This window comes from Arachis ipaensis, chromosome B03, assembly GCF_000816755.2.
Source record: "Arachis ipaensis cultivar K30076 chromosome B03, Araip1.1, whole genome shotgun sequence".
NCBI lineage: Eukaryota > Viridiplantae > Streptophyta > Magnoliopsida > Fabales > Fabaceae > Arachis > Arachis ipaensis.
In genome coordinates, this window is record NC_029787.2 from 124,989,790 (window position 1) to 125,006,044 (window position 16,255).

Consider the following 16,255-nt stretch of genomic DNA (forward strand, 5'->3'; position numbering starts at 1 on the left):
TTTATAAATTTTTTAATTATTAATAATAAAAAATCTTAAATTCTCTTGAACTAAAAAAAAAGAAGACTTGACAAACAATTTTCTTACTTAACTTGTTTTGAGTGAAAAGAATATATATATGTTGCATCAATAATTCAAAGTCACCTATCACATTGAATGGTTATGAGTCTTTGTTATCGTGTGAATATATGAATAATCTAAAGTCACGTACCATATTAAATGGTTATGACTTTTTATTATTGTGTGAATAGATACAATGTATCATTACATACACCAACCATCACATGTATAAATATACAACCATTAACAATTAACTAACTCAAAATTGGTTAAAATTTAACCGCACTTAAATATTAANTTTGAAAATATCCTTTATATTTAACGTAGTTGCATTGTATTGCCAACAAAGCTAACTTGGCTTAAATGATCAAACACACTACCAAAAAAAAAAACGTTGAGTACTATTGAATTTACTGTCGAAAAATAAAAAAATCAGACAATAAATTAATTATCGTCGGATTAACTGTTAAAAATAATTAGACGGTATAAATATCGTCGGTAAATATTTGCCGTCAGATTTTTTTCGTTCGTCGATAAGACGGGATATAGTTAGTATGAAAAGGATCGTGTTGGTAATACAATCTGCTTTCCGATAAGAGATAAAATATTTGGTTTCTCCTACAGTGTTGATAAGGAGATTTGAAATATCAAACAGCTGAATGGCGATGCATGCAAATACAAGTGATTCCAATATGTAAATTACTGAGCATTAGTATAAAGATCCTCAAATTCGACAACATTACTTAGATTTCATAACAACGGGTAATGTTATGTACAATTTTTTCTCTTATGAGTTGAATTTTAGTATCGTGGTAAATAGAGATATATTTTACTATGGTAACTGACATGTTTATGTATCCTACACTAGATACCTTCCATCTCCTTACTATAGGAAGACCATGACACATTCAGATTTGAGTACAACTAGATTGGTAAGTTAACTCTAATGAACTCATTTCTTTTTTTAGCGAACTTATGAAATATTGATTTTGTATTTATTATTAGTTATATAGAAAAACTCTCCTGAATCCCTAAATATGAATCATTCATTGCATTACTTGTTCATTGATTTTGCTGCATATCTAAAACCATCTGGGCATGGTTTTGCCTGGAAGATAACTGGTTTACTTTCCAGTGTAGGAAAAAATATCTTTTTTTCTACTTACTGAGAAGTAGAGGAAGAGATTCAGAGTGGAAGTTTGGGATTGAGTGGAAGGAATGTTGTAAATTGTATAAGTTAAAGAGGAGAGACAACATTATCCTGAGACTAGCCTCCATACTGAACCAGCACTTAGAGTTGGAGATCGAGAGATTTTAATTCCTACATAAAAATGGCTCTTTATCTATTACCCTGCGGAAACACATATTTTGGTTTATATCTTGGATTATATTGGACATGTTTCGTTTTGTTTTTTATAAATATCTGACAATTGATGTTTTAAATATGACAAATAATAGGAACCTATAGCTGTATTGTACATAATTTTTTTTTATCTAAACATATCCATTATATTTTTTTATCTAGGCATATTTGATGAGCGGATAATTTATACCCTTTTTGGCATTGTTTTTAGATAGTTTTCAGTATGTTTTAGTTACTTTTTATTGTATTTTTATTAGTTTTTATGCAAAAATCACATTTCTGGACTTTACTATGAGTTTGTGTATTTTTCTGTAATTTTAGGTATTTTCTGGCTGAAATTGAGGGACCTGAGCAAAAATCTGATTCAGAGGCTGAGAAAGGACTGCAGATGCTGTTGGATTCTGACCCTCCTGCACTCGAAGTGGATTTTCTGGAGCTACAGAAGCCCAATTGGCACGATCTCAATTGTGTTAGAAAGTAGACATCGTGGGCTTTCCAGAAATATATAATAGTCCATACTTTGCCTGATATTTGATGACCCAAACTAGCATTAAAAGCCAGCCAAAAACTTTCTGGCGTAAAACGCCAGAACTGGCATAATTCTTGGCGAATTAGGGTTAGTTTGGAGAAACCTCAGTTCTCACCCTCACTCACTCAGTTAGGGTTAGGAACCCCTTTCTCAGTTCTCACTTCCTCTGTTCCTCAGCTCTTCTCCAAGACCATAGTGAGTCCTCTCATCACTCTCAGTTTCTCTTCACTTCACGTCTTCACCCTCAAAAAGAACAGAGCTCTTCCTATTTCCCCTAAAAAAACCCTAGCCTCCTCCACCGCCGCCGCCGTCCGTCGCGCCCAAAAGCTTCGTCTGTTCGTCGTGCTCCAGCCCCTCTCCACGTTCCCCTGTTCCTCGTCCATTCTTCTCGCTGCTCAATCGCGCTTTGCCCGCCGTCTCTCGTCGTGCTCGTCGCCGTCGTCCGTCGTGCTCGTCCCTCGAAGGTAATGGCTTCTTGTCCGTCGTGCTCGTCGAAGCTTCTTCGTTTTTTTTTCAGAAATCATATTGAAATACTGAATGATTAGCTTTAGATCTGCACACTGCTGTAGTTCTTCGTTTTTTTTTTAATTTTTTGTTCAGAAATCATATTAACAATCCTCAATGCTCACTGCTCACTGGTCAGTGGTCACTCCTCATCCCTCAATGTTCAGAAATCATGTTTTGTTCTTCGTTTTTGAATTTTAATTGGCTACTCTGAGTTTGTTTTGTTCAGAAGTCATTTTTTTGTGCTCAATGCTCATGCTCTTAAGTGTTGTTCTGTTTTTGTTCTGATTGATTTTTGACTTTGATTGCATGTCAATTGAACTCAACGCTATGAGAACCGTGTGTTTGTTTATTAAAACTTAAAAAGGAGAATGGGACTTGTAAGTGAAACAGCTTGATTTTAATTTTATTCTGGATTCTGGATTTTGATTTTATTCTGATTTTACAATTGTCATGGTGTTCTAACTATGGAGAGAATTACAAACTACATACTGTTCTGTTTTCTTGGTTAACAAAATATGCACTTAGTTTGATGTTGATGTTAACTTTGATGTCATTGAGTTTCTTCAGCCTCATCATATTGTGAGATCTAAGTTCTTTTTTGGTCTTCCACAGATTCATCTCTTGGTTGCCGTCGCTGTGAGCTTGGCCATCGCCATTGCATGTGAGCCTGTCATCGGAGCCCCTTCTCTTTGTCTCTCTGAGTCTGTGACAGTAAGTTTTATAATTTTTTATTCAATTTTGTAAATGTATGTGCTGAAGTGGGTTTATATGTGTTTGATTGAGAATTTTGTTGTAAATTTGTTGATTGAGAATTACTTTGTTGATTGCAATTTGTTTGTGTCTCTGATGGTAGTTTTTCATTTTTCATTTTGATTGAGCATTTGAGACTTTGTGATTGTAATTTTGCTTTTATGTGTCTAATTGCAGTTTTTTAATTTTTTATTTTGAATGAGAATAAGAGACATTGTAATTACAATTTTGTTTATATGTGTTTGATTGCAGTTCTTTATCATTATAAATTGTTATTGCTTCTAGTATTTTTCATGATGTTGGCATGTTGCAACTAGTTATATATGTTAGATTGAGAATGAGGCTATCATATTCATGCTTTAGATCAACAGAACAATAAAAATTTAGTACTTCTATAATTTATACTAGTATTTACAATCTAATACTTACCTATGCTATAATGCTTCTTTGTAAAGTTTTCAAAGTGCTTCCAACTTTTACATTAACAAAGATTCAAGAATTGAAGAATCTTGAAGAGGAAGTTAAGAGGAACCAATCCTTGAAATCTCTCTTGCTATCTCCTTCTGGTGACTTTGTGATTTCTTATTATGGAAATAAAGTAAGCTACTAATTAATTAACTTGTAAACTAAAACATATCTAGCAGTTTCCAAATGTGATTGTGTGTAGATTTATTCATTCATTCAGATAGCTGTTTTTGAATTCAAGAGCAAGATGGTTGGGCTTTATTTCAGTCGAGTTCATATGAAAGATGCACTGACTTTACTTTCGGTCTGGTGGAGTTTTATGACAAGTTAAGGTCAGATGAGGAGAGCTTTGAGATTGTGATGATACCTCTTGATGAGTAAGAAGAATCCTTTAAGAAAGGATTGGAAAGTATGCCTTGATTGTCATTGTCTTTTGAGGACAAGAACGGTGGAAAATGATCAAAAATAAAGATCGAATACTCTTTTATATTAATGTTGTAATTTTTTTATAATGGTGTTAAATTTATAGTGATCAAACATTAGCTTTTTTTAATTTTAAGTTATTGACATTATATAAATCTTATGTTTGTATTTTAATTTATGCATGAATTTTAAGTTTTTGTCTTAATTTATATATGAATATGTAAAAATTAAAATGTTATTTAATTTTTACAGGGGCGGGACGGGTACCCGCAGGGGCGGGTAGTATATGAGTAACAGGACGGCGGGACGGGGTCGGGTAGGGCAAAAACCCGCCCCTACCCGCCCCACTGCCACCCCTACTCATGATATTTTACACTTCATTTTGTATCTTCTATGGCATGAATCTCTAAACCCCATAGGTGGGGGTGAGGAGCTCTGCTGTGTTTCAATGGATTAATGCAATTACTACTGTTTTCTATTCAATCACGCTTGATTCTATTCTAAGATACTCACTCGTACTTCAATTTAGAGAATGATATGATCCGTGACACTCATTATTATTCTCCATTCTATGAATGCGTGCCTAACAACCACTTCCGTTCTATCTGAGCTCAACGTAGTCATTGGGCGACAGCTTGAGTGCGTATCTCTTGGGTCTCTGATCCACGGACCGAGTTCGTAAGATCAGAACCTTCGTGGTATAGGCTAGAACCAATTGGCAGCATTTCTGGGATCTGGAAAGTCTAAACCTTGTTTGTGGTATTCCGAGTAGGATCTGGGAAGGGATGACTGTGACGAGCTTCAAACCTGTGAATGTTGGGCGCAGTGAGTGTGCAAAAGGACAAGGGTCCTATTCCGACGCTAGTGGGAACCGACAGATGATTAGCCGTGCGGTAGCTGTACATGGTATTTTTCATCTGAGACGAGAAATTCGACAGTTGATTAGCCGTGCAGAGATCGTACCTGGTATTTTTCATCCGAGAGGATCATAAAGCTTGCCATTGAAGGAAGCCATGCGTGTTTGGAGAAGAAGACAGTAGGAAAGCAGAGATTCAGACGACAGAGCATTTCCGGAACCTTAGCCTGTTTCTCATTACTGAATCACAAGTAGTATTTATTTCATGTTATTTATTTTTCATAAATACAATTACTCTTATCATTAATCTCCTGACTAAGATTTACAAAATAACCATAGCTTGCTTCAAGCCGACAATCTCCGTGGGATCGACCCTTACTCACGTAAGGTATTACTTGGACGACCTAATGCACTTGTTGGTTAGTTGTGTGGGGTTGTGAAAAGTGTAATCACAATTTCGTGCACCAATATTCATCATAATAAGGTAGTACATTACTTGTATTCCTTTTTGCTTCTAATCTTTGGACAATTCAACTGACAAATTATCGTGGGGCGTTTTAGTTAATGCTTTAATTTGTACATTATTAGTGATTATTTAATTAATTTGTAGCTGCAAATCCATCCATATTCATTGTCCCATGCAAGGTGGGAATTTCAAGTCACAGGTCCAAATTATGCACAAGAAAATTCCTCTTCTCATCCCCAATTTTTTCCCTAATATTTCAATGCATTGCAGTGTATTCAGAGGTACAAAAAAGCACATCATAAGTTTGATCCATACTCAATCTTAGATGGGAATGGAAAGCATTTATAATATATACCAGTGGCGGAATAAGATGTTTTTAGATAGAAATTGCTTAATTCTTGCCTTTCTCACCTTTACTGTATGCTGTGCTGGTTGCTTTGAAGGTACCTCTTAACACCCTTAAAAAGTTGCCAAGAATTGGGAGACAGCAGATACTCTTTTGGGCATGCACCAAATAGGTTATTCATACCTTTCGTATGTTGAATATATATATATATATATAGAGAGAGAGAGAGAGTTTGTTTTCGTTGTATATATATATATATAGAGAGAGAGAGAGAGTTTGTTTTCGTTGTAGCATGTTGCATTCTTACTCTATATACAAAGTAGCTATTGATTACAATAATTTACCAGCCATGTTTTGACAAGGATCCTCAGTTTTTTGGTACAAGATGGACACTGCTCTCTCTCATCAGCAGAATGGAAAATCTTCATAAAGTTGTGGAAGGGTGATTGTAGAACATTGCAATATCATTGGATTAGGATTTTGGTTGGAACACCCAAGCAAACTTGAAGAGAAGCAATAGGTATAATGTTCACTCTGAAAATTAAATTTGATTACTTGTCTTTGGCTATTTTTTTCGATGGCAAAGTTAAAGGATGGTATATGTGAGACTATTTTGAAACAAATATAACTACTTTCTTAAACTCACGGTGCTCTGTGTCTTGTGCAAATATGGTCTCATCTCAATGTCACCTGAGACACTATCAAGGTTCAATAGAAGTAGCAGTTGCGTGAATAGTCTCATATGTCAATGGTTGTTTTGATTCAGTTTCCTAGAAAATCATGAAGATGCAAAGGGACAAGGACAGCGGTAGATCGAATAAGAGGCTAGCACATGCAAAAACCATGGAGGGAATTTTGGGCAGTGGACCAAAGTTTTGATGGTGAGGGGAAGATATTGGTGTAAAGAATGGTATGTTCTCTAATTTTCTGGCGTGAGATGATTTTTGACTTATTTAAATATTAATTTATAATTTTTCTCTCTGATGTTAGTATCACACTAATTTATGTAACGTTGCACTAATATCACATTGTATAAGTATTGAAATTTATTATATCCATATAGATATAGCCATATGGGTAATTATGTTTATTTGTGTCTTATGAATGAATTATGATATAAAACTAGGTTGTCTTTGTATCTTACAATTCTATACTTGGTGTGGCTGCAGCTCACTTTGAAAACGAGGATTTGAATATTTGTCTTTTGAAGTGGTAGAATGGAAATGACATACCAAATTCAACCACTAAATACAAAAAGGTATGGTTTTTGAACTACAATCTTTATCTGGCATATCACAATTTTGAATTCAGAAACTGTTTCTGATTGTGCTAACTCTGGCTGGGATCAGAAAGTGAAGTGGCATGCAACACCATTTGAAATTTTTTTACTATAATCTGAATTCACTAATTTAGATTAGAATTTGGTTTTGGATTCAGCTACTTCTTGGCAAAATTATTTCATTAATTATAAATTGGTATATCTTTGACATTTGCCATATCAAGATGCAGATTGATTTACCATTTTGAAGCAAAATTAAATTTTGTTAATAATAGTGAAAAACAGAGCTATGAAGTTTATATCATAAAAAAAATTCTTTATTCATTTTTTACATTAGCATCACAATCTAAACTGTAATTTATTTCTAAAACACAACTATCATATCATTCAATTCTATAACTTGCTCCTTCTTTCCACTCAAATGCTAATAAAAACTCATTCCTCAACTACTGATTTTATATCTTGCTTTTTCTTTCTACTCAAATGTTAATAAAAACTCATACTCTAAGTGACATAATTTCACAATTTTTCCCAACCATTTTGCAACCAAACTTCATATTTTTTTCCTTCAACTCTAACATACTTCTTATTTTCTATTGTTTGGTAGCTTCGCCACTATAAGAGCTGAGTTCTTTTTCCAATCTTTTTTCACATAATTCTTTTAAATCATCTGAAAAATATAATATATATGTTACATAACAGAATTATTCATATATCACATGCTATAAGTATTATGCATGAAGAAGAAATAAATATAAATTTAAAAATATATTTTATTACGAAATTCAAAATACAAGTATTTAAGATAAAAGAAAGATATAAACTGAAATATTATACATTGTCCAAATTTTCCAAATCTTTTATAGAACTAATGATTAGTTTGAGCTCTTACTGTTTACTTTAATAAAAGGAAACACAGTTGCATGCTTGGCCACATTTACTTTGCTCTCTTTTATATGCTTCTTGCCCATACTATCAATAGATTTAAAAAGTCATTGTGGTTGCTGGATTATTCAACATGAAAGAATATATATTGCATGAATGAAAAAAAAATATACAAACTAGAGTGCTTACATTGTTTTCTATTTGATTATTTGTACCTTATTAGAATATGTGTTAACTTCATGCAGGTAAGGGTTGTTATGCTTTGGCAAATTTACCAAGGATTGAAAACTGTGCTACTTTTTATTAGGTCTTGGGTGAATGGAATGATTGGAAAGGTTATTGGTATAAATACAAATATTTATTGTCTTGGATTTTGCAAAACTGTGTGCTAGACTCAAAACTACTCATTAGGATGATTTTTATCTCTGACACTATGATGAGTGCTCTCCACATTAATCGAAAAACGATGCATTTTAGCTTTATCTTTTTTTTTTATATGACCTTTGATGTATGTAATTTGGGAGAAAAAAATCCAACCTTAATGGATGTTATCAATTACAAGTACTTTTTTCAGTTATTTATTTATTTTTTTTTATTGGTGATTAATTGTAGTTGTATGCATATAAAAAATGAGCATGTACATAAAATTTGGAGTGCTCGGCCAAAAAATTAAAAAAGTGTGACTCAAGTAGTACAAAGTGACAAAATCTAATGGTCTTGCGGTTTAATATTTTTGGTATGGTCCAATTATACTCATTAAAGTATCCCACTTGTATTTAATTTGGTCCAAGAGCCATAAAAATCTACACATTTATCAGCTCTGAATTTTAGTTTCATTTTTTCGGTTCCCACTTGTTCAATCGTTTTTTGCTTATGGTTACCTTCATTAATGATATTCACATTTTCACATCACATGTATACCCATATAATGTCTTTAATAATGTCATAGTTAGATAATAATTATATATTATACATATTTCCTAAATCACAACATGCACATTCAATATTATTGTAACGCATGCCATAAATATCACGTAATAATAGTTCGTATGGTGGGCGATGTTGGTCAATATAAGTGGATGAACTATTTTGTTGGTTACACAAACCATAGATGAAAACACATTGGAAACGAATCTTTAAACTAACAAGAGTACAGGAGTATGAATATAGCACTATAATAATATGGTAGTAAATTAATTATAACTGAGACATTTTGATTTTCAAAAAATTCAATTTATTTATAAAATAATCTTTAGAAAAAAAAAGAAAATTTTCCTTTTCAAGATTGATTCACTCCCCGCAGTTCATGCCGATTCACATCTGATGTGTATCTTTTTTTCCAGTTATAAGAGGGTAAACTATTAATAAAGTTTTTATTTATACTTATTATTATTATTTGAAAAAGGATTAGATTTTTTACATAATGATTAATTTTAATATTCATTTTCTGATACTTAATAGATTTTAATATATATACTTATATATTTATTATTTAAAAATAATATATTTTTCCTTTTAAAATTTTAATAATATACACTTATCTTGATAACGTATGCATTTTTCTCTCATAAAACACGTAATATATCTCAGCATAATTATCTGCAAAAATCTAAAACGTATCTAAAGTGGAATCCATGGGTCAGGTTGAAACCAAAGTCCAAAGGTCATCTAAATGAACCCTACTCCTAATACCACAATCCAGTCTCTCCCTCAACCATCACTAGGGCACATTCCCTCTCCACACTCATCCTTCTGGGTTGTCAGTCTCTACACATTCAGACTCTTCACTCACCACCTCATCCAGCACTCGGTCTCATCACCTCTCCAGTCTCCTCCTCACCGCCGCTCAGATTCTCCAAATTGGAGTCCTTCCCTCACCACTTCACCCATCACTCTATCTCAGCCCCTCTCCTGTCTCTTCCTCATCGCCGGTCATTATCTCCCCATTCACAGGTCTTCTCTCACCCTTTCCCTCCTTCACAGTGGTAGTGTTGTTGTTCATCGCCTGTCGCTGTGCATTTGCGCTTCCAATCCGCATCCAGTGTTCTCCAACGCTTTGCAAGAGCTGTCATTCTTTCAGGTTTCTGTTTTTCTGAACTTCTAATTATTTTATTTTATTTTTTATTTAGTTTGATTATTTGTTCTTCTTGGTTCTGTTAAAATCTTCTATCGGGATTTAGTTAATTATAATACTCTATTTTTCAGTAAGAGACAAAATCTTCATTTTCTTCTCCAGTCTTGATACGAAGACTAGAAATCTCATACAGCTGAATGATGATGCATGCAAATAGAGAAGATCCAAATAGGTAACTTATTGAACATTAGTAGAAAATCCCTCAATTTCAACAAACTTACCTAGGTTTCATCTCTAACTGTTTTACCCCTTCTTAACCAAAGCTCTTGGAATTAATTATCATGCATATCCTCTTTCTGCATAAAGAGAACAAGATGAGTAAATTGTGAATGAAGGAAGATGATTATATTCACTTTGGTTTTGTCATCAGAAATTTGTTTTGCTTTTATCATGCATATGCTCTTTTTTTTAGAAAAAAAAGGCGATGAATGATTTGAGAAAAAAGAAAAAAGAAATGGTTCAACAACAAGATCATTCACTTTTCTCTCTCTATCATTTGAAAGCAATATTTAAGGTACAACTATTTATAGGTGAAAAAATAGTTTAAACTGAAATTTTGTTGTGATACAGTCAACATTAGAATACCTCCTGAAAACAGGGTTAGCTTAATCTCTTCAGGGTCTGGGTCATATTATTATGGTTAATATTTCCCATTATTTTTTAAAATAAACTTCTGGAAACTATCAATCTTCGTAATTTTATTTCTTAACTTGAGGTTTAGGTTAGTTTTCTTCACTGCATTTTGGATTTCATTGAAGTGTGATCTACCTTTCTATTCACTGTCCTTCACATTAAATTGTCAAAATTTTCATGTCAGTTGAAATTCCATGTTATGTCATCTATAATTTTTCTTAAATGCTTTGTCAAATATTTCTCATGTTCTAATTCAATTTTATTGCCTTTTCATTTATATCTAAGTCAAATTTCATAAGTTTCCAGAATTTTTAAGATGTGTTGTATAGTTGTTTTGTAAGGTGGTTTCTTGGACTTTAGTTGGAGGAATAGAGCATTATTAGAGAAAGGATAGTGTAATAAGTTGCATTCTCTATGATATTTAATGATGTTGATTGCTTGATGGATGTTTGGATTTCATAGGTATCTAATTAAAAAGTAGTGATATTTTTTAGAGGTATTGGTTATTGTTAAAAATCAGTAGTTAATGAGGGGTGAAACTTTCAGGAAAAATTTATAATGTTCAATAATTGGTTTGTATTTTTTGTATACTTAATTACTTGGTTCCTTGCTTAAAATGTGTCGGTCTTAGATTTTGATTGTCTTTATATACTTGCTTAAATCGTTTTAGTTTGTATAAATAGGTATCACATTAGTATGAAAAATGTGTAGTCCATTTACTAGATTTTAAAATAACTACCATGGTGACTCTAACCTATAATGATACCATTTTGTGCTATCAGGAGGGTTGTAGCAACCCAACAACATTGGAACAAAGGAAAAGAAATAATTTTTAGGTTTCAGCTTTTCAACGGGCAGGTAACCAAATATATTATGTAATATTATGTGATGCATTTTAAACAGCCTTTGTTATACATGAATTAATTTTAGAAATAACATCGAATATAGGGTGAGAGAGCTCTTCCACCTAGTTTTGTATCAACTTATGAAAATGAATTAGGGTCAACCTTCTATGTGATTGATGAGTTGGATAATTGCTTGGTGCTAGAGGTGAAACGAAACCATGAGCAGCTGCTTATAACTAACAGCTTCTTTGAGCAAATTAGACTTTTCTATTTTGTCAATAGAGAGGCCACTGTGCAATTTAGGTATGTGGGTTTTGAAATCTTTTTTATTTCACTTTGGAATCACATGAACCAACCAATTCAAGTTCTCCCCGATTGTAACTTTTATGTGGCTTACCGAATAGACCAAAAAACACTTGGCAACATATATAGAGTATTCCACATAAAGTATAACAAGAATGGTGATCCTTCATCACCTGATGTGATGGTGCTGTCTGGGTCTGAACCATCTGATGATAAGTTCTCATCAGACGACGATGAAAATGACACAATGGAAGGGGTTGATCTTCATAATCCAATAGATTTGTCTCGTGCAAGCCATTCATTAGTTGAGGTAAGCGAAGAAAGTAATGAAACAAGAGAACTGTCTGACAACGGGTAATGTTACATGCAATTTTTTCTCTTATGTCTTGGATTTTAATATCGTAGTACATAGAGATATCTTTTACTGTGGTGACTAACATGTTTAAATATCCTAACCAGATACACTCTATATGCTTATTATAAGAAGACAATGACACGTTCGAACTTGAGTGTATTTAGAATGGCAAGTTGATCTTAAAGAAGTTATTGGTTGTGTATCTCTTATTAATTATATAGCAAAACTCTCCCTAGACCCTAACTATGAAATATTCATTGCAGTATCTGTCCTATAATTTTGCTACATATCTTAAACTGTTTGGATATGGTTCGGTTTGGAAGATCACTGGTCCACCTTCCAGTGTAGGCAAGAATATATTCTTTTTTCACCTTCTAAAAAGTGAAGGAAGAAATAGAGAATGAAAGTTCGGAGTTGAATGGAAAGAATGCTGTAAACTACACAAGTTAAAGAGAAGTGACAACATTAACCTGAAGTTGGCCTCCCTACCGAACCGGCACATAGAGTTGTTGACTGAAAGATCTTAGACTTTATAAAAAAAGGGCCTCCTATGTATTACTCTATGTGACACATGTTTTGGACTATATGTTGAATTGTGTTAGAGATATTTTGTTTTCTTATCAATAGCTATCTGACAATCCATGTTTTCAAGATTATACATAGTAGTAAACTACATCTGTATTGGACATATTTTTTTTTTTGGTGTCTAATAATATCCATTATATTTTATTATCTTAAGAAATAGGTTACAGTATTGATTGACATACTAGATGATTGTTATATTCTATTATTTTATTTTAACATAGTGTTAATCTTTTTGTTATCGGAATATTAATACAACATACGTATTTTTATCTAACATATTTTAGTTCTATCTTAATATTCTTTATTTATAAATTTTTTAAATACATGGATTCTGTACAATTGCACGGGTTATCATGCTAGTATTCTTTATATTTAACGTAGTTGCATTGTGTTGCCAACAAAGCTAACTTGGCTTAAATGATAAAACACATTACAAAAAAAAATGCTAAGTACCATTGGATTTACTATCGAAAAATAGAAAAAAATCTGACAACAAATTAATTACCATCAGATTTACCGTTAAAACAATCGGACGGTATAAATATTGCCGGTGAATATTTGCCGTCAGATTTTCTTCATCCGACGGTAAGACGGAATATAGTTAGTATGAAAACGGATCGTGTTGGACATTACCGTAAAAAATTTCCGACGATAACATTAGTGCCACATCGTTCATTTTTCCACTATATTACCAATGAATTCATCCAACAATAATGATGACGGTAATGTTTTTTTGAATCTTTTTTTAAAATTATGTTATCGTCAAAAAATTTCGACAATAATTCTGATGGTAGTGTTTTTCCTTTTTTTAAATTATCTTTTTCCAGTCATCTCTAGTGTACCATGATAATTAGCAATTGAAAGTGTTTCAAACCTGATGTGAAGTACGACAAATATGAATTACAAATACCAAATGATGGCAACTAAAATATCTAAAACAATACTAACTATTTTACATTCACAAAACTATGTTTACAATCATTGAAATATATATTACAAATACAATTAGGTTTTTAAAGAAACACATATTACAGAACTATGTTTACATTAACCCTAAGCAGATTCATCATCTTCTTCCTCTAATTCACTATCCTCCTCTTCAGATGTAATTTTCTGATTATCATCGAACCCGTCTTTCTTTTCTTTGTCGCCATCGACTCCGTCTTCTTCTTGAAGATCGTCATCCTCTGGTAGAAGTGCGTCGACATCTAATCCAAGGTCAATGATGTCATCATCCATAACAGCAGACCTAAGGAAGATTGGCTCACTGGTATCAAGCACCGTTTTCGAAGGAGTTGGTTCCTTCATGCACATTTCGGGACTCAGGTTATAAGGTGTCATGACTACCGGCCAACAAGAGTACGTATTACCGAAATTGGAATTCAGTGCAAACCCGTCAGAACACAAAGCTAGTCTAATGTTCCTAGGCTCGCTTGCAAATGTAGGATGGATCCGATCAAAATGCTTCCAAGCTTTTCCGTGTGACGGATGCATCATGACTCCATCGTCTCTCTTGTTGCTACTATGCTAGGTCATATGAGGGACCGAACTCATTGATGCAGATAATCATTTCAACCTAGGGATTAAGGGCAAATAGTGCATTCGTTTAAGTGGATTTCTCTTTAACCCATGTTTACCAATCTGTTCTCTCTCGACTTGGAACCTCGGTGATCTACAAAATCTGCATTTATTAAGGTCTGTATTCATCTTGTAGTACAGCATACAACTATTCAAACAACAATCAATTTTTGCCGTATTTAGACCCAATTTCAAAACTACATTCTTTGCTTTGTAGTCTTTTCAAGGGATGTTAGATGACCCTATAGGTACCAGTTCATTGTAAATGGTGGCCCACTTATCAAAAGACTCTTGGGTATGATTTGACTCCGACTCAATACTCATCATTCTAACACACGCAGACAACTCCGAATGAATGGACCTCTGGTACAAAGGTTTCACAACAGCTTCTAGTAGATGATAAAATTTCTTTGCTTATAGGTTAGGCTCTTTTTCAGCTTGTCCAATTTCGTCACACCTCTTGCATCACACTCCATCTCGTTGTATCTCTCTTGGTTAGCCTCCCAAGTCATTTCATCCATATTTAGGTCTCTCACCACCCGAACCCTCGTTGATTGACAATCGGACCTATTTAAATTAGAGGCAGACCAGTTAATTCCCTATTCGTCCACTTTTCCATGTTCCATCCACATTCAATACCCATCTTTAAACTCGTTACGATAGAAGTGAAGCGTTATGTCCACAGGTCTTAACTACTTAGTCAGCTGACACTTTTGACATGGACACCTAGAAACTCCTTCAGACATAAATGATTTCATGCTGAAAACATGCACGACAAACGTGTCAACTCCCTCAAAGAATTCGGGTTTTAAACCTCCGGTCATCGTTATCCCTCTCATATATCCATAGACGATGACTTAGAATCATATCGAAACACACACCCTAGAATTCAACGAACAACAGAAATTATTAATTTTTTTTTTGAAATTTCGGCAAAGTATCCCCCTATAATTAGAATCTCACGTCGAATACAGTTATCATTTTCTGACAAACTAAACACGTTTTAAACAAGTTAAACGATAATTCGGCAGAACTTCTCCTTATTTTAGCGACATCCATCAAACCAATATAACAGTTTTCATATAGGAAACAACTGCAAGCATAAATCAATAACATATAGGCATTCAATAAAATATCAAATCCTAACCATTCTAGTATACAACCCCTAATAACTCTACAATTTTCCAGCAAACAAGGATTTCGAGAAGACGTCACTACACGATCTTCTCTCATTTCCTTCCTAAAACTCTATCCTAAAAAAAGTAAGTCCAACATAAAATTTAAACAATTCATTGTATTCAGAGAAAACCAATATAGAATATTACTACACAGACAATAAAAGAAGAAAACTCCAACTGAGCTTAGAGAAAATAACATAGTCTTAATGAAAAAGATTACTTATTAAATTCACAAGTTAAAACTAAATCAAAAACTAATTTAAAAGAATAGGTAAAACTCATTATTCTAATTAATTAAAGCCTAATTCTTAATTCAACCAAATTAACAAGAGACATGACAAATTTAATTTTTACTTACATTAAATTAACACAACAACTCCTAATAACATACTTCATTAAGCAAATTTAACCACTAATTTAATAACAATCATAAGAAAATGTTAAACTCACAAAATAATATAAAAAAATATAATAACTATACCAACAAACCAATCTGATGATAGTGGCTACAATCTCTCTTTAATATCGTGGTGACAGAGGCGGCGGTGACGGCGACGCGAGCAACAACCACGGCGGAGGATGCGACGGGGACAACAACAACAGCAGATTCGAGGAGCACTTGCAGCGGCGATGACAGCGGGTGCTCCAGGCGCGGTGGCGATGTCGGCAGCAAGCTCTCCGACGGAGAGAGAGAGAGAGAGAGAGAGAGAGAGAG

General features: G+C 33.4%; 1 protein-coding gene and 3 long non-coding RNA genes across 6 annotated transcripts; 3 read left to right on the forward strand and 1 right to left on the reverse strand.

The window, feature by feature from the left end:
- On the forward strand, positions 720-2,685 carry LOC107633782. The gene is made up of 5 exons (XM_021117442.1): positions 720-754; positions 929-992; positions 1,519-1,535; positions 2,039-2,416; positions 2,553-2,685. Exons 1-5 carry the CDS (start codon positions 720-722, stop codon positions 2,668-2,670), a joined length of 612 nt encoding a protein of 203 aa, XP_020973101.1. The 3' UTR covers positions 2,671-2,685.
- On the forward strand, positions 3,053-4,227 carry LOC110269829. 2 transcript variants are annotated; one of them, XR_002358585.1, is made up of 2 exons: positions 3,053-3,170; positions 3,990-4,227. It is a non-coding gene; the product is annotated as an uncharacterized LOC110269829 (long non-coding RNA). The 2 variants fall into 2 exon arrangements; XR_002358587.1 differs by lacking the exon at positions 3,053-3,170 and adding an exon at positions 3,685-3,807.
- Positions 5,796-8,472, forward strand: LOC110270386. Its single transcript, XR_002359862.1, has 4 exons — positions 5,796-6,285; positions 6,532-6,675; positions 6,935-7,023; positions 8,175-8,472. It is a non-coding gene; the product is annotated as an uncharacterized LOC110270386 (long non-coding RNA).
- Positions 7,531-8,233, reverse strand: LOC110269830. Of its 2 annotated transcripts, XR_002358589.1 has the most exons (3): positions 8,119-8,233; positions 7,937-8,016; positions 7,531-7,714 (listed from the first exon to the last, which is right to left on the reverse strand). It is a non-coding gene; the product is annotated as an uncharacterized LOC110269830 (long non-coding RNA). The 2 variants fall into 2 exon arrangements; XR_002358588.1 differs by lacking the exon at positions 8,119-8,233 and having other exon boundaries at positions 7,937-8,106.